This window comes from Mus caroli, chromosome 17, assembly GCF_900094665.2.
Source record: "Mus caroli chromosome 17, CAROLI_EIJ_v1.1, whole genome shotgun sequence".
NCBI classification, from domain to species: domain Eukaryota; kingdom Metazoa; phylum Chordata; class Mammalia; order Rodentia; family Muridae; genus Mus; species Mus caroli.
In genome coordinates, this window is record NC_034586.1 from 88,539,528 (window position 1) to 88,558,398 (window position 18,871).

The 18,871-nt window shown below is 41.8% G+C and overlaps 1 protein-coding gene across 3 annotated transcripts; it reads left to right on the forward strand.

The window, feature by feature from the left end:
• The first annotated feature begins 10,868 nt into the window (after positions 1-10,868).
• Positions 10,869-18,250, forward strand: Adcyap1 (adenylate cyclase activating polypeptide 1). Of its 3 annotated transcripts, XM_021149802.2 has the most exons (6): positions 10,869-11,379; positions 11,774-11,881; positions 13,979-14,110; positions 14,534-14,632; positions 15,717-15,857; positions 17,710-18,250. In XM_021149802.2, the coding sequence occupies exons 2-6, from the start codon at positions 11,775-11,777 to the stop codon at positions 17,768-17,770; spliced, it is 540 nt and encodes a 179-aa protein (XP_021005461.1). In that variant the 5' UTR covers positions 10,869-11,379; position 11,774; the 3' UTR covers positions 17,771-18,250. The 3 variants fall into 3 exon arrangements, with proteins under 3 accessions (XP_021005461.1, XP_029326800.1, XP_029326801.1); XM_029470940.1 differs by lacking the exon at positions 17,710-18,250 and having other exon boundaries at positions 10,872-11,379; positions 15,717-17,258; XM_029470941.1 differs by lacking the exons at positions 10,869-11,379; positions 11,774-11,881; positions 17,710-18,250 and adding an exon at positions 13,635-13,696 and having other exon boundaries at positions 15,717-17,592.
• Positions 18,251-18,871: the final 621 nt, after the last annotated feature.

Here is an 18,871-nt window from a genome sequence, read left to right on the forward strand (position 1 = left end):
CCTTGATTCACAATGTAAATGATGTTTTTACATCATTAGTATTATATTGAACATTGATGTTAATAACCCACTCTTTTGATTTGATGGCATATTATAAATACTTTCTCATCATTAAGAGTTTTGCCTAAAGTATCATTTAATTTCATTGAGGAAATTGTACTTCTTTGAAGGGCTACACTAAGAAGAATTGAATGAATTCTCTCTTAAAACACACTTCAGGTTTTTTTTTCCAAATAATTTGTGTTATAATCAATGGTGCTATGAATAGAATCACAGTTAATTTTTGGGCTGGTTCATGAATTCTTATTTCTCCAGCATAAATCCCACACAGTAAATCGGTGAGTTTAAAATATGCATAATTGTCAACCTTTTCTACTCCTCAGTAGTGTTTAGGGGCATGTTTCCTGGTATGGTTAACAACAGGGCATAGTAGAAGAAAATGTGTCTTTCTCAGATTTAAAATGCAGTATCTCTGTGCTTGCCTAGGATGCTCAAGTCAACGGGGTCAATTCGTACAAATGCAAATATGATATTGTCATTTGTGTTTGTGTAACCATTATGTTACCTCAAAAGGAGTAAATATAAAGTACACTATTATTAAGGAAAATAAACACTATGTTTCCAATGAGGAGTAGGTAACTTTCACAACTGCCCATGTATTTGGAAAAAAGAAAAATTCTCTTGAGGTATTTTTATAAATCAGCTGACTAGTCATGCTTCTTGTTTTGAAATTGCTTCCTTATGCTCTTTACTAACGTCACACTTAATGTGACTGCATTTTCTTTATGAATTAATATATTTTTATGTAGCAATTTTGAATTCCTTATATTTTCACACATTTGCCTATTGCCAATATTTTCTCCAAGTTTGCCTGTGTTTCATTTAAATGTATTTGTAGATTTGTTTGTTTAAGCGATTGTCTTTGTTGCCCAGGCTGGCCTTTAACTTCTGACGTTCATGTGATTCTCCTGCTTCTTGAATCTCAGGTAGCTGGGACTTTAGGGTGTGTTTCATTCGTGGCTGGTGGATATTTGGTTTAATGCAGAAAGTTGATAAATGGTTTTTCATGGGACTGGAGAGATGACTTAGAAGTTAAGAACAGCTGGGCAGTGGTGGCGCACACCTTTAATTCCAGCACTTGGGAGGCAGAGGCAGGTGGATTTCTGAGTTCGAGGCCAGCTTGCTTGGTCTTCAAAGTAAGTTCCAGGACAGCCAGGGCTACACAGAGAAACCCTGTCTCAAAAAAAACAAAAACAAAAAAACAAAAAACAACAACAACAACAAAAAGAGTTTTAAGAGCATAGACTTCAGCACAGGACCTGAGTTCAATTTCCAGGGTCTTGTCAATCCCTTTTTCTTCTGTAGGCATCTGAACTCATATGTACATATACAGATATTAAACAAATCTTAAAAATTAAAATTATGTGTATTTACTTGTATGTACATGTGCACATGCATTTTTACCATGCCACAAATATGGAGGTCAGAGGGCAATTTGTGAGAGTCAATTCTCACCTTTCCTCCCCCTAGGTGGATCCTGGGGTGCTGAACCATGAAAGGCAGTCTGTGTTCTGGTGGAGTAAGGCTTACTCGGATTACCGGGTAGAAAAAATTTATAAGGGACTGAACCATAAGCTATGCTCCCAGACACAAGCGCCTGACACCACATCAACTCCTCAACTCCATAATTCTGTGACTGTCAGTCTCAGGTCCCAAGCTCCTGGTATTCTGGCTACAGCCAGGTAAGCTCCTTCCCACAGTTACGTGGCAACAGCAAGGTAGCCCAGGCCACTATAAAAGGGGCTACTTAGCACCTCCTCTCTCTCTTAAGCTCTTGCTCTCCCCTTGTCTCTACTTACCTCTCTTCACCCCTCTTGCCATGGCTGCCTTCTACTTCTCTTCCCTTCTTTCTCTCTCTGCATTTCTACAATAAACACCTTCAAACCATAGACTGTCTCTGCTCATTGAGATCCACCATGTTAGAGCAATGGTATAAGTCTCCCTCTAAGGAGCTATGCATCTACCTCCCACTGGAAGGCCTTCCTGCACTCGAGCCCTGGCCACCAGCCTACCCAAGTTGCCCGCTGAGCTAGCAGCCTGAGCTAGCCAGACTCCCTTGTCCCTGCGGTAACCTGCTAGAGCTCTCCCCCTACTTTCCCCTTCAGCTCCTGGGCCAGAGTCTGTCCGAGGGCCTGTTCTCAGCTTGTCCATGACATACAGTGGTCTGGGATGTCTGACAGCAAGAACTAGTCGTTTCGGGACACTGTGAGGCCCAGAGACCCCAAAACCGGCTCTCTCGCAGTACCCAGTGGTCTGTGGTGCCCGAGAGTCACAGAGGAGACCATCCAGATTGGGGTTGTGCCTTTGAGGGCAGTTCCATTGGGTCCCTCAGCAGTCTACCTGAGCTCCGGTAGAACTCGGGTCTCCCACCTCTTTATTTCCCCATACTTGGTGCCCCACACTGGGGATTGAAGTCAACTCATCAAGTCTGGTAACAAGTGCCATTTCACTGGCCCAAACGTATAGTTTGTTCCTCCTGACTATCTTTATTCCAGATCCTTCCTTTACAGGAATTTTGGGTGAGATGATAATATTGTTCAGCAGTAGAAGCACTTGTCTAGCACCTGTGAGACCCTTATCCTTGGTGTAGTTTTGACTTGTTCTTGGACCCAGGCTAAATTGTTGAGGAGAGGAAAAGCGTTATGAATGACTCCGGCACTGATCTGTTCCTTTTCTCATAACAAGAGGCAGAAAGTTTTTTTCTACTAGTATCTATAATCTTCCTTCCATCAAAATATGTAAAGGCATAGAGCATAGCTGCTCAGTTAATCAGTTTTAAGAGATGTGGCAAAGGGCCTTTGTTTTCTAAAACAAAACAAAAACATAAAAAGGTAGGCTGGGCTATGGATTAAAAGTCTTCCATTTCCAAAAATTAAGAGATTATTAAAATTTGTGAGATGGGCTGAAGAAATGGCTTAGAGCATTTGCTACTCTTGCAAAGGAACCAGGTTCCTAGCACCCATATCAAGCAACTAACAACTGTGCTCTAGCTCTAGGGAATCTGATGTCCTTCTCTGACCACACAGGTACACACACAGGTACACACACACACACACGCACGCAGAGAGAGAGAGAGAGAGAGAGAGAGAGAGAGAGAGAGAGAAGCAGGCAGACATATAGGTAGACATACACACATAAAAAAAAAGAAAAAGAAAGGAAAAGAAAACTGGGGGAGGGTTAATTGTGGTGACATGAACCTGTATTCCTAGCATTTTAGAAAGATGAAGGCAGGAGAATCACAACACAAGTTTGGTCATCCTTCAATACATAAGTTTAAAGCTTGTCTGGGCTACAAGATCTTATCTAAGGAATGTTCTTAGGAAGCAGAGGTGGGCAGATCTCTGTGAATTTAAAGCCAGCTTTGTCTACATAGGGAATTCTAAGTCAGCCAGAGCTAGTGAGACGCTGTGCAATATACAAACAAACAAATATAAGGATTCAAAATCTCATAGAAATATACTGGGATTGGCTTGGGGAGTCTTTTCCTTTCAAAAAAATCTCATTTCTAGACTAACACAAAAAGTTTCTGTAAAGAAGAGTCCATCCAAGTGTGGTGGTGATACAAGCTTTAAACCTCATCACATGGGAGATAGAGGCATGTGGGTCTCTGTGTATTCAAGGCCAGCATAGTCTACATAGTGGGTTCCAGATGAGTTAGAACCACATAGGAAGATGCTGTCTCAAAAACAACAAAACCCTAAAATAAAGCAAGAACAAAAAGAAGAGTACAATATACACTGGAGTTCTGAGGAGAGCTTTATCTGAATAGTTAACCTTTTCTTATACATCTGACAAGTAGAATTCAGACAGCACTGCAGGAAGTATCACCATTAGTCATTTTTATACATGACTTTTAATTGGAAAATTAATAAGGAGTTGACTTTTTTCTTACATCAAGTCACAGAACAAAGCTGATATTAAACTATTAGTTTATGCTTACAATAACTCTAAAAGAAATAAATATGTAAGCCGAATAGTTGTAGGGTTTTAAGGCTGAGCAAGCAACAGCCAAAAGTTCTTTCCAATTCATGCCAGAAAATGTTGCTAATGACCCTCCAGGTAGCCGTGATGGCATTTATTTGCTTATTTTGGCCAATAGATAGCTATGAACAAGAAATTTGAAACTGAAAGATGAAAACCAAACCAAGGATGACCATGTAAAAGAGTATCTATATCTGGGATTGGGTAACAGCACCTACTTGTCCAGCCTCTGTGAGGAGATGATGCCCACAGAAATACCCTTCTTCTAAAGATGTGAATGTCAGGTTTCCTTTAGTTCTGGCTTAGGGTCTACTGTAGTATCATTTCTATACATATCATCTCATTTGACTCATAGAAATCTTGAGTCACTGATGATCATATGGTTTCTGTGGCATTCAATTATATGATGATTTAATAAGATATGATACAATGGATATTAAATAAACTTAAACATTGTTTTCTTATTTTACTAAACACATCACTAAAATATTTGCTGCATTCTTAATGAAAACCATTTTCAATAATGGTTTGGGACACTATTTTTAAACATCTAAGTATTTAGCCTTTAATATATAAAAATAGGAATATGTGGTGTACTATTAGTGCCTAGTCTATAAAACAAAATCCCTCAGTATGCAATGTTTGCAGTTTAATTTAGTCATTTTTATACGTGACTTTTATTTGGAAAATTAATAAGGAGTTGACTTTTTTCTTACATCAAGTCACAGACTGAAGATGATATTAAACTATTAGTTTATACTTACAATAACTCTAGAAGAAATAATATGTAAGCCAGAGTAGTATACCATTAACATCAAAACTCTTTGGAATGTCTTGGACTTGAGTTTGAAGTTGGGGAAGTTTACTAGCCTCTTTCAGTCCCAGCCTCTCATGTGTGAAATAGAAGTAGCACTAATATCCATAAAGAAAACTGTCATCAGGGGAAATAATATTAGCCAAGCATTTAGCATGGCAAATATTCACTAAATTATTGTTCTTACTAATGGGGAATATAACATATAGCCATTTTGGAAGGAAGGATGTAAAACAATTTAAAGAAATAATAAAAATATCAAAGAGTAAACTCATGACAAATGTAGCTTTTTTCTAAGCAGACAAGTGGTATGCTTTTCAAAAAATCCAAATATATGTTGGGTAGAAAGAAAATATATTATGAAAAATATTTGCGGGTTTGGAGTAGTTCAGTGCTAGAGCACTTGCTTAGCACATGTATATAGTTTTCATCCCTATCATTAACAAAAGTATTTACAGAAATATTACTACACAGTGCTAGCAGTAAGGATATTGAAAAGCACATTTAAAACTAAATTGTCTTTGTTGTTTGCTTATTTTTTGAGATAGCATTTCTCTATGTAACCTTGACTGTCCTGGAACTCACTCTGTAGACCTACCTGTCTCTATCTCTTTCCTCTGCTGGGACTAAAGACATGTGTCTCTACCACTAGGCTACAAACTAAGTCTTATTACAAATATTCATTGACAGATAAGACTGAGTCTCAGGTCAGAGTGCAGAGGCTTAAGATGCTAAAAAGTCATAGAGCAAGATCCTGTTTTGATTTGTACACAAAAACTTTGTTCATAGATTGGTCTTTAACGTTTTCAGAAGCTGTTTAGAAACTCATTTAGGATATTGAGTTTCCTGGATATTATTAAACCTTTTACTCCTATATTTAAGCCTTATGTGAGCAGAGTATGGAGCTGAATTAAGAGGACTTTCTTCTTGATTTTAAAGAACAGATTTTAGAAATCTCTGGAGAATTTGCCAGGAGCCACATAGTGAAGTCTAGGTTACAATTTTTGGTTCCCAATAGATCTGTGCTCAGCTAATTTAGTCTTAGGAGAGATGTATATAGAATTGTTGAAATTACTTAACTCCTCAACACAAAGAATACTTCCTGGTTTTGTTTCTTGTTCTGTCTATTTTGTGTCTCAAAAATTGGCTTTTTTTTTTTTTTTGCCATGTGAGTATGCAATTCTTTTCTTGGATTAGAGAGAAATGCTTTACTCATGTGGTTTGGAAAGGCTTCCTTTCCTGGTTGTTTTCAGAGTGGGAGGCATTCCAGTCTGAAGGTCAGAGAAGTCATGACACATTATGGGCAAGCTCATCATCTCCTTACTTCACAGTGATTTCAGAAGAGCATGATGCAGGCAGCAATGTAAGTCTTGGTCATGATGTTTGGTGGCAGAACATTTGGGTTTCCCTACAGGTGGAATCAGTAGGAAGTGAGTCATTAGTCATTGCATTTTTTGGAAAAGTAAGAAGAGAAAAAGTTTAGAGTGAAATTGAATACAGGCTTATAATTCACTTCTGTCATCCACAAGGGAGGATGATGTTCTGCATTAAGCTTGTTCACCAAAAAGGCTCACAAGAGCATGGTTCTTATGCTAAGTGCCAATTAGAAGAGAATAGAAAGAGAACACATGGTTCTTGAAGTCTTTGTTGGATATTATTTACATTACGAATGTGTAAAGATGCATTGTGCAAACACATCTTTTTTTGTATGACTAAAGATTCTGATGGAGAAGTGCATAGAGACAGTGGTGGTAATGGGCAATGTGGAGAGCTAAGTAGTTAAGGAATGGGAAAAGGACACAGGAAATAATGAGTGCTCTTAATGGGTCAGGAGGAAAGGAATAGAAATCCCCTTACCTGAGAAACTGAGCTCCACTTCACTGGTCTGCACAAGGGCAGACAGATAGTTTAATTTGCCATGTGTTTGCTGGATCCAGATTCCCATTCAACAAATTCCCCAAGTGGAGATGATTTCAAGAGTTGGAATCTGAGTGACAGACAAGACCCTTCAAATGCTATTGTGTTTACTAATGGGAAACCCTTTGCAAAGTCAAACTCTGACTAGGAGTTGTATTTCAAAAGTCCAAAATCTGTCTCAATACAAAAATCTACTTCTTTGAAGGTAAAAAATTCTTTGAATTGAGTGATTCAGTGTTCAAGATTCCCACATCAGAAATGCAAATGTGTGGGGAGAAACAATTCAGGAATGTGTTAATTTGATTTTTAGCCTGTTCAATGTTTTTGGATTAAAACTTGTTTTCAGATCTAAAGGACTAACAGGACAAACAGGAGCTAACACATTAGGAATTTGAAATTAAGGGCCTTTCCTTGTTTCCAAAAAACATGTCTGAAGAGTGTTTTTCAGGTAGGTAAGTCATGGCTTAGCCTCAGATACCTTTAATTGTTGCCTGTTCGAGAACAGTGGTGAAAGCTTGCATTCCAAGTTGTTGTGGCTATTCATATTTTCTATGATAATATGATTCTAGCTGATATAACATTCCTAGATTTCATTGTCTGGAGAAAAGTTGACAGCTTGGGAAGTCTAACAAATTATGAGGATGAAGAGAAAGGACTATGGGTGTTGGACAGAAGGCTTTCCATTCTTATGTACTATAAAAATAGAAAGTCTGGCCCCTTCCCCCTTTTAGAATTGTGTATAGGAAATCTGGAAATTACGCATTTTACTTACCAAGTCACTTTTAGGAGTTACATAAAAATTTATTTGGGGTAGAAATTGGGTTTAAAAAATCACAAGGTTTTTCCCTCCACATACTCCTCCTCTTCTCTTCTCCCTAGTCTTCCCAGGAACAGCCGTTTAGTTGAGGGTCTCTTGTATCTGTGCCTAGGCTCCTTCCTGCATCTTAGTCCAAGTTGCCACATGCATTCCTAAATTAGCAAATGTATGTGGCTGGCTTTGGTCTCCTATCCAGTCTTTGCTGGCATACCAGTTTCTGTGGAGTATTGGGTGAGAAGCTTTCTTGCCTGATTTTTGCCTGATGGTTACTTACTGCACATAGGTTCAAAACTCCAAACTCAAAAGCCTCCTAGATACAACAGCTTTAAGGTTGCACTGAAGCATCCCTGAAATTAATGGCAAATATTCATTCTTGTGAGGAGTAATTAGGAAGCCAGCGTTGGTCTTTGAACCAAAGCAGAAAGGGCTCAGTGAATGGCTTTGACCAAGTAGGATGCAGTTCCAAGCCCACACAGCTCTCAAGACCTCAACACACATAGGTTTCTAATTTTTTTTCCACAACCTTTCTCAATTTCCAACGACCAAGGGTTCAGCCTTCTTTCCTCCCCTCAATATTTTTGATCAGGGGCTCAGTCCAGAACTGAGTCCAGAACTGCTTCCCTGATCTCCAGACACCAAGCACACCTAATTAAAGATTGCCATTGGCCATGAAAATATCTGTGAAATGAGCCTGTATGGGATCAAGGATTTTTAGTCCTCTAGGCAGGGCTAGGTAGACTTCAGAAAGTGCCAGGAAAGACAAGGTCTCTGGAGTTTAGTCACCAATAACCTCAAATTCTCTACTGAGTTTTTCACTCTACTGAATGGGATTGACTTTAAGTTATATGATTTGGGGGTAACCAGGTCCAGGGAGTAAGAGTGTCAACAACCCAGACACTCCATTGAACTGGAAGCAAGCTAGTGCTTTTGAAGGCTTGCTTACTTTTCTTTCTTTCTTTCTTTCTTCCTTTCTTCCTTTCTTCCTTCCTCCCTTCTTTCCTTCCTCCCTCCCTCCCTCCCTTTCTTTCTTTCTTTCTTTCTTTCTTTCTTTCTTTCTTTCTTTCTTTCTTTCTTTCTTTCTTTCTTTCTTTCTTTCGTGTTCACCACAACTCCTAGCTACATTTATTTCTTGCTTATTTTTCTTGCTTGTGGATTTTGCCTTTAACAGACCTTGAAGTCAACCAAACTCCCCACATGGTGGCTCTCTTGACTAAAAAGTTGGGCATTGAATTGTGAATTTTAAATGCGTAGTCCTGGAGATTTTAAAATGTTTTTCCAGATGGAACTCATTTCAGAATTCAAGTGGGAGGCAAAAGTGGGAATTTTAATGGAGTTCACCTTTGACTCAAAAGTCAGGAGAACCACTGTAGGCAATAGTTTTGGACAAGTTTGTTATGAAAAGCAATCCTGCTGGATTATTTTTCCTGTTCACTGCAGGCTCTTTGTGTGAGGGCCAGGAAAGGTGGACACTGAATATGTAGTTCAGGGATGTAGTCACCCCAACCTAAGGCAGCAGACAGATATAACACAAAGAGAAACATCCCCTGTGTAGAAGTAGTTTGTTGATAGTATTCAATCTAAAGCTAGGAGGAAACTAAGAGGAGACAGGCAGCTTTGGATCATTCACAGTCAGGAAATAAGGAAATGTTTTGATAATTGGAGAAATTAAACCTCAAACAAAGGTGGTAATAGCATTAAAAGTGAGAAATACTGTGGCTTGGAAAAAGTACTCAGGACTAACAGCTTATTTAAACTTATTTAAACCCAAATCACAGTATAGGCAGCACTCCTACTTAAATGTTATTCTCTCTCTCTCTCTCTCTCTCTCTCTCTCTNTGTGTGTGTGTGTGTGTGTGTGTGTGTGTGTGTGTGTGTGTGTGTGTAAGATTCAGATAGTGAAAATGCACACTAACGGTTATTGATGCTTCTATTTTCCCTTGAAAAGAAAGGCTCTCGAGATTTCCTAGTGGACCAGAAATTTCTGAATCTTCTGAAATTACTCAGGTGCTTAGAAGGTCCCCAGTGAATGTGATCTTTCCTTATTGCTTTCTTCTTTTCATTTTATTTTTAGTTAAAAATATTAACTATCCCCCAGGGAAGGGTTCCTGGTAGCAACCTTTATCAAGACAATGTGTGCAGGGAATCCTTCTGCATTCCCAGTCTATATTTCACTAAACAGAATTCAACATGTAAGAAAAATTCAAGAGACACATGTCTCACCCTCACAATCTTAAATTTTCAATTCTTGCAGAAAACACAGTGACATGGTTTCAATTTTTAAAACTAGTAAGAGCCACGGAGAGTGTGAAGGTGTGTAGACAGGGAAGGTAAAGATCCATCCGAATACTAGGACTAACTCAGAAGAAAAAGCTTTGCACTGAGGCAGGGATAAAGAAGGTTCTGAGCACTGGGACATTCGTGGACACAGAATCCAAGGGAAGATTAATATGAACAGCGGGGTGATTTAGACAATGAACTCCCACAGTAAAAGCACCACTGCCAAAGCTTCAAATTTAGAGGCTGTGGTGAAAATTAAACCAGTGGCAAATTTCAACATTTGCAGCATCTGCGCCCAAATAGTTCAGCACCAAGAGCCTGGACAGCACCACAGGCTCTCCTCTTAGTCTCATCCATCAATCTATTCAGAGACAGTCTGTCAACCCAGCCAGACTAATTAGATATTTACTAAAAATCCTTATAAGACTTTCCTTTAAAACACAAAACGACTTCCACGTTTAGTAGCCTATCTGGGAAAGCATATGCAAGGAATTGGGAGATCAAAATTAAAATTATTAATAGGAGATCTTGATGGTGCTTAAATCTAGAGATCAGAGTTGTCATTAGTGGGTGGGGGTTGAGTGAAAAGTAAGAAGTAGGGACTCAATAAAAACATGACTTCACCATCCTCTAAATTCTACGAGTTCTTTTCTTGTCTTTGAGAAATCAGTGAAATCGAAAACCATCAAAATAATTGGACTTCTTAAAAATTGGATTGTGTGAGTGAAAGGTGTTTATCAGAAGCCGATGACTCCGGATCTTATCATCCTGGAGGACTGCACAGAATAGTTAATATGTTCCTTGAGGGACTAGGATGCTGACGTCTTTTACTGATACCGGATCATTACGTGACTGGGGGAGAAAAAAAAGGAAGTCATATCATGAATAAAAATCGGAGTGCAACAGTGCAACCAAAATATTCTGTACTTGAAGGCAGACAGATGTTGACAAAGAGGTGTCTCCTGAAACCACGTTCGGACAGCTTATTTTGTTAACTGCATATATAAAAACGAGCAGAAGGCCAGTCACCTCTTTCAGCAGCAGAAGCAGCAGCATCTTCAGACGCAGCCTGAGACCTCAGAGCAGAGAAGGTGCCTCCGACTCCGGACTCCCGACTTCCGCAAGCTGCCAGATAGTCTCTCACAGAGGCCATCTTCCCTTTCCCCCCTGACTTTTCCTCTTTTCTTACCCATTAGCTTCTTCTCCCGGTGGACTTAAGTCCACTCTGCTCCCCCTCCCTTTGGCTGCTCGCCTACTCTCTCTTCTACATCTCTCTCCTCGCCCACTTCCTTCGGTGTCACGCTCCCTCCTAGTTTTGTGCGTCTACAAAGTTTTGAGCGGAATTTTAGCCTCGGCAAACAAGTCTCCCCAGCTCCTTCAGCTAATTCCCGCGGCTTCTCTCCAGACACCAGCTCCAGGCAGTGACTGATGCTTCTCGGGTTGTGATTCCAGCGCAGAAACTCGAAGGAGCCTTTGCCCGCCGTCCTACTTAGTCAACCCTTTCCTAGCCACCGTAAGAGTCTAATAATAAGGGGTTTGTGTGTGTGTGTGTGTGTGTGTGTGTGTGTGTGTGTGTGTGTGTGTGTGTGTGTGTTGGGATTCTTAGCATACTAACCGATTGATTGACTAAGGCTCCCTCCCTGTGCTGCCAGCAGCATCAGTGTATGAGTTAGCCTTCTTTAGTTCAAGGTCTGGCTAGTTACTAGGTGCTGGGCACACACAAAGCTATTTTTTTCGAACTATATCAAGAGAGAAGTAGTTGGACGCCCCGGCGTGGCTAACTGGTGTTTAACACAGCGAGTCACAGTTTCACTGGCTCCCCAGCTCCCAAGAGTTTCTTGGGGTTAGAAGGTAGAAAGCCAGGAGCGATCTCACTCACTGCGTGCCCTCTTTCCTCTCCTGCGCAGAATGACCATGTGTAGCGGAGCAAGGCTGGCCCTGCTGGTGTATGGGATAATAATGCATAGCAGTGTCTCCTGTTCACCTGCCGCCGGACTCAGCTTCCCTGGGATCAGGTAAGTGCTTCCCTAATATAAGTTAGGTCTTCCCTTCTCCAGACACCCACTTTGATCGCCTCCCTGCAGATCTGGATGTCAGGCTCCTAAGCATCGCTTCCTGCGCGCCCTGGCATTTCTACAGCCTTTGGTTAGGTGGACCCCTTTGGGTCCTTAGCTAAGCCTGAGGATCAGACAGGCTCTAGTACAGCCAGACTCCCTCCTTACTCACCAGTGGAGCCCAGGGACTCAGGTAAAGAGAGTGAGTTTCCTATCTTTGTAGAAATCTTCCCTGTGAAGGTGGCAGGGTGCGACCCCCTTCCGGCTTAGCTTTTCATTTTTTTTCTTTTTTCTTTTTCTTTTTCTACCTATTCTTTGAGTAAGTTGGCAAACTTCAGTTCCCAGATCAAAGCCCGGGGCGGGGGCGAGAGTGAAGCTCTCCCCACTTTGCTTTGTTACTGCCTAGTCTGGACTATTGGGGCGGGGTCTCTTGCTCCTATGTCCTTCCTGTTGTCTCGTTCGAATTCTTTCTCACTGAAAGAGCTTTCTTTAAATTATACCCTGTTTCAACTGGAGTTGGAGCCCTAGAATTCCTTGGAGTGGGGGTGTTGCCGACCCACGGTTACGGAAAAGCTATTTGAGAGACGGAATAGCGCAAGAAAGAGAAAGCAAGGGAGGGAGAAGAAACGGATGCGAAGGAGGGAGAGAATGCCAGCAGGCAGGAGGGGTTGGGAGGACAGCCTAGCTCAATTGAGGATGCAGAAAACCTGGCTTTTGTCTTCGCTTCTGATTCTAATAGTGAGACGCTGCCTAGGTTCCGTGTCGCAGCTCCAGAAACACTCACACGTATTCGGGACAGTGGAAATGCGTGAGGCCGAGTGGCGTGTGTGCTGGGTGGCACTCAGGGCAGCCAGGAGAGCGCGGCGTTGAGCTGACTCTTGGAGCCCCGCCCAAGACCTCTGCCTTAGGGGTATCTGACCGTTGGTGGTTTGGCAGACAGAAATCCTAGTTTCTGTAACAGGGTTCCCGCATGTGGTCCCAGGGCACAGCAGAGGTGGCCAGAAAATCTGGGACCTGGGTTGGGGTATCCTCAGGGGCAAAGGCCGGTTATGTCGGTGCGGAGGAGCTTATCTGACCTCTCCTGGGAGGGCCAAAAGGCAAGCAAGAGCTGGCCCAAGAACGATTGAATTCTGACTAGTGAAGGTTATTTGTCCGGATTGCATTCTGAGTACTCCTGGAGCCCAAAGCCACCCGACTTTGCATTTTCATCCTCTTCTGCCTGTCTTTTGTCCCACAGAGATGCGATATGTGAGGAGATGGTGAGGTCACTGGACACCTACGGAATGTCAGCCCAAGTCCACCCCTTTCCTTGATCTTTGAGGTTGAGATGAAATCCAGCCTCCCCGCCATTTCTAACAGATAGCAGGAAATCTTTGTTTAATTGATTCGGAAGCTCTTCTTTCACCTCCAGCTATTCTCAAAGTTCCGTGTGCCTAGCACTTTTCCTGGGTGATAGGCTCTGGAGCGCTCTGCCACACCACAGTATGAACCAAACTAGCTAAGTTTAGGGACATCTATTATTCATGTTCCTAGCAGATTCTCTTCAGCCTAAAATAGAGCTGGAGGTTCTCCGTGACCTACATCTGCGCAGGGAAGGGCTCCCCTGGGCTCAGCGGATCGGATGGGGGTGGCTGCTGATGGAGTTATCCTCCTGCATTCAACCTATCCACTCACTCTTTATTTTCTTCCCTGGGTCTCCCCGTCTCCGAATCATATCATTTCTTAGGATCTGCCTCATGAGAGCAACATGCTACTTAGGGGAGTCTGGGGAGTCAGGTGAGGGAGAAAGGTGGTGTTTTCCCTGGCCAGGTATTGGAGTCTACACGGTTGTCCAGTGGCCCTGGCGGAGATAGTTGTTTCTCCTGAGGTGTGAGCGAATTTCCCTGCGGTCCTTCCAGTAGGAACTGCTGCTGGGTGTCGTTCCCTTACCTTGTCCCTGAAGTAAGGGCAATTCTCCATGGGAGACCATAACGAAGAAGGAAAATCAACTGGACCTTCTTGGGATTTAGCAGAACTAGGAAGTGACTTTTAATGACCTTCCTTTTGGCTATCCCGCAGACCAGAAGACGAGGCTTATGACCAGGACGGAAACCCGCTGCAAGACTTCTACGACTGGGACCCTCCCGGCGTGGGGAGCCCCGCCTCCGCGCTGCGTGACGCTTACGCCCTTTACTATCCAGCGGACAGGAGGTACAACCCGCCCGGCTTCCGCCTGTGGCTTGGGCCTAACCTTGCAGAAGGGACCGGGTAGGGGCTCTAAAAGTAGGGCTTTTTCTGTTAAAAGAAGGGTCCTTAACCCTCCCTTCCCATGAGAACTACAGAAAATTAGCAGTCAGATCCCTGTGGAGCCCAAGCCCCACCACGGGACTGCAAGCTCTGAGGCCACGGAGGTGTCAGTGAGTGTGTGACTCTGTAGGTGGGGAGCTTTCAGGCCACTCTAAATACCACCTTCGATTCACCCCTGGGAAACTTCCCTAAGTTACTCCCAGGTCCCGTGTCACTAGCGGCTGTTGGGTCATCCTCCTGACAAGCCCAACAGTGGGAGCCTTGACTATCATTTGAAGGGCTTGAGGCAGTGAGTGACCCACGTCGAATTCTTTGTTTCCCCATTAGAGATGTCGCCCACGAAATCCTTAACGAAGCCTATCGAAAAGTCTTGGACCAGCTGTCCGCCAGGAAGTACCTGCAGTCGGTCGTGGCCAGGGGCGCGGGGTAAGAGTTTGTGAAAGAGTTAACCTTCGAATGATGCACACGCCGTGGTGGGTGCCCGTGTAGAATCAGTATGGGGAGAGCCGGGGCAGCTTTTATGTTTGTGCGCGCCCAAGCGTCTGAGGGTGTGTCTGCGTCCTGGCAACGAGGTGGATACTACAAGCCTTGGGCGGAGCTCTCAAAACTGGGCGTTTAAATTTGTCCTAAGAGCCAGAGAGAAGGTGAAAGAGAAAGAGGGTAGGAAAATTGGGGGTTGGACTCTTGTTCAATGAGAACCAAGTTACATCAGATAACCTCCTTTCCAGATTTGTGGGATGGTTTGTCATAATTGAGGGGAGGAGCACTAGGTTTACTATAAAGGCAAACCGAAGGAACAAAGTCCCCAAATTTGTATACTTAAAAAACATACATGTAATATATATATATATATATATATATATATATCACGCCAGACAAGCCCAGAGCTAAGGTCTTGCATGAAGACTGTGTCAGCAGAAGGCAACATTTTAATAAAGCCCAAGGGGAAGCTGATTACATTTTAACCATGAATAATTCATGCGGTGAAAAATATTGCCTGCAGCCTGTCGCCTTATATCACTATCACGTTTTTTCAACTTAACATGCGCAAAGAGAGAAGCGTGCCCACGTTTGCCTAATCATTTGAGTAATCAATGATCTGGTAGGAGCCCACCGGCCTTTAGGGACCCTTGTATGTCGGGTAGTGCAAAGGCAAAAGTCCGGACAATTTAGCTAGAGTCATGGATAGTGTAATCTTGAGAAGCAATGTTTAGAGAAAAGCTTGAAGAGCACGTATTCTTCGAACGCCTGGAGTGCTTCAGAAAGATCTAGAAAAATATGAAAGAGCTAGTGCCAGAAAACTGGGAGTGGAAAGGAGGGACTCTGGGGTCTCAGTCACAGTATTCCCGCCAGCGGGTGAGGAGCAAAGGAGGGCTGGCTGCCCAGAGCTGTTAGGAATCCTGCCTGCTCCCAGCGGGCTCCCACATGGGGGGTGGGGCCCCCTTGTTTTCCCTCAGCGACTCAATGTGTCTCCCGCCCCGCCCCCACTCTCCGCCCCCTCTCCTTGCAGGGAGAACCTAGGCGGCAGCGCGGTGGACGACCCGGCGCCCCTTACCAAACGCCACTCGGACGGCATCTTCACAGATAGCTACAGCCGCTACCGAAAACAAATGGCTGTCAAGAAATACTTGGCGGCCGTGCTAGGGAAAAGGTATAAACAGAGGGTTAAAAACAAAGGACGCCGAATAGCGTACTTGTAGCAGATCAGCTGCCGGCTACCTTGTGTATAAAATGAAAAGTCGTTTTCCAAATTGACTGACCAGTCATCACTCGTGTTCTTTCCAAACATGTATTTATGTATCAAGTAAAGCCATTAAATGACTATTTTGATAATAATATTGTTTTTCTTTTTATGAAGCACTAGAGAATGCACAGATATACTTTGTGGACCAATTATTGATATATATTATAAGTATATATATTAAGAATATATATAACAGAGAGCAATTCAGAAGGGTGCACAAGGATTGAAAATTCGCCTGAGCTGTTTATGTTTTTATATAAAGTAAATAGAGAAAATAGACAACCATTGTTTTGAATATTACTCCTATTTTTGTAAACTGGAATTAAAGGATAGTATTTTTATCCACAACCGTCTTGAAGATACCAATAATGGCCATTTGTACAAAAAACAATGATGCCCTGCTCCAGGGGAATTCTGAGGTAATGACTTGGGAAATTGCTGAAGGGCTTTCTTTCCCTGTGAGTCTGGGGCAGGCTGCTTGAACCCCAGCCTAACAAGTGGGCATTGTCCCACTGGTTGCAGGGGCAACTCCAACACTTTCAGTTTCTTTGATTATGTGTATTTGTCTCTCCTCAGACTCTCAGCCCAGAAGGAAATTCTAATTAAACAACAGCTCTATCCAAATTGTGCTTCTCCCCAGAACTCATGTCATTCCCTGGTAGAAGAGTTGAGGAACTGTACAGAAGAGACAGGCTTGGAGAGAGAGCTCTCTTTTCTGTACTTCCTGATTCTTCAGGGAACATACTATTCTAAGGCTAGGGCAATTGGAACAAAGTGAAAGATATATAGGGGATTGGTAAAGGCAGAGCATGGGGATTTGAGATTTGAGAGTTGCCTCAGGTCTGAGAATCTGGGGGCAAGTCTAGCTCCTCTGTAGGTTCCACTGCCTGACAGATCAGGTGCTGGTGTTGGAATGAATGCAAAGTACAATGTGTTTTTCTCCAGTGCTGTTCATGCTTTTCATGTTGTGAAATGGCCAGGATCCTCCCCTTTGAACACTGTTCTGCAGAAGCCACCTCTGTTCTTTGTGGTTTTTCTGGAGACCCTCCTTCCTACCCTTGCCCCTGTGCATTGTTTTAGAATCATTTGCCATTTTCCACTCACTTATCTTAAATTTGTGAATGCTAGTTATTTTTTTGTTGTTGTTTGATGCAAGCAGTTACTGTGAAGTTTAGGAACCCCTGTGTAGCTTCCACAGAGAAATTATGCACTAAATACGAACCTTTTGTTTCTTGTTTATTGAGTTTGTAGGTAAAATGTATTTTTCTATATTATGGCTTATTGCTTAGTAAAATTTATTTCATAAAACCAATCTTTGTCATATTAGAATGTGTAGTGTTCCAATGCTGCTCAGTTTGACTGATAAATCATTTAAACCCCATCTTCATATGTATGAGTACTATCTTATATTTGTTCTTAAGAGTGATGGAAGGAGGATCCCACACCCCACCCTTGTATCCTGTCTTGGCTAAAAAAAGCATGTCTGTTTCTTGTCAATTTCTTTATAAACAAAAGAACCTTCACCTACCAACCAGATCAAGCAGCAACAAACCAGCCAGCCTCTCAAATTTTAGGCACAAATTTAAAACAAACAAACAAAACAAAAACAAAAACCAAAAAAAAAAAAAACCAAAAAAAAGAAAAAGAAAAAAAAAACCACATAAGTTTGTAAAGTTTAAAGGACTTTTCCATTTTCTTGTACAGATTTGATTAGTATGAAGTCAGGCATCTAAGAAAACAACTGTATTTGCATTCCCAGGCGGGTGGATGGATGCTGCCGCAGATCAGATTGCAAACAGAGAAAGCAAGCAGACACTTGATTTCAGCCTGTGTCCAGCTACAGGATCAATCTTTAACTCTGCAGTCTCCTCAGGCATTGTGACCCGGGATGCAGTTTGCAGCTTTAGTGCCTTTCTTTGCCTTTTAAATTGCCACGAATCACAGATGGCTATTTAGTGGCCCTACAATGCTGCAACACATCAGCTTGCGTTTTAGTCTTAGTTATTTGTTTCTTGGGTAATTGTGTCAGCTGTTAGTGGTGAAACTGGGCTCTAGTGAACCTTTTATTTATGAAGTCTAACTTAGTGTTCACGTGGCTAGTGGCAAGCATTTTACAGTGATCACCCAATTTAATCTTTTGTATATTTTTTAGAAATGCCAAGAGCCTTACTAAACTGGAGCAATTTATGATATAGTGATGATTTAGGTAGATGTTAGTCTTGAAGCTCTTATTTTGTGTGCAACTGATTATACAAACATATTAACCAAGCATTATTACACACATAATATCTATAACTAGGACTTTGATAACTGTTATATAAAGTGTGTAAAATTTGTATGAATAAATTTTTGTAAACAATCCACCTTGGTCTAATGTTTGGAGAAAAAAAAACACATTCAGGAAATAATCATTTTAAAACCTTTTAAAGTATTATATTTCGTTAGCAGCCATAAGATTTTTTTTTCATGTCTGGAATATATATGAACCTAATCATTCAGTCATTCATGCATCTCACAACTGTACTCTAACATCTGCATGATGGGGTACTGGACTCAATTAAAACTTTAAAATTGCTGCTCAGATGGAGAAGACTAAGAAGACACTACGCCCATAAATAGACAAGGATATTAGAACATTTGTAAGCTACACATTTAGATTAGTATCTTCCTGCTGGTGTGTACGTACATGGCTTTGTGTTTAGAAAGTTACCAGGCAATGGTGATAGATCATATTGCAGTATTAGGTATACTTACAAAGTAACTTAAGTTTTTTAAAAAGTACCTGTGTATTAACTAGGTCTTGACAAAATTTTGTATAAAAATGATTTAAATAATCAGTTTGGGAATCGTAGGATGTGTTTAGAGACATACAGAGTATTGATCACTAAAAATGTTTTCAGTAGAAGGATCAAGGACATGAT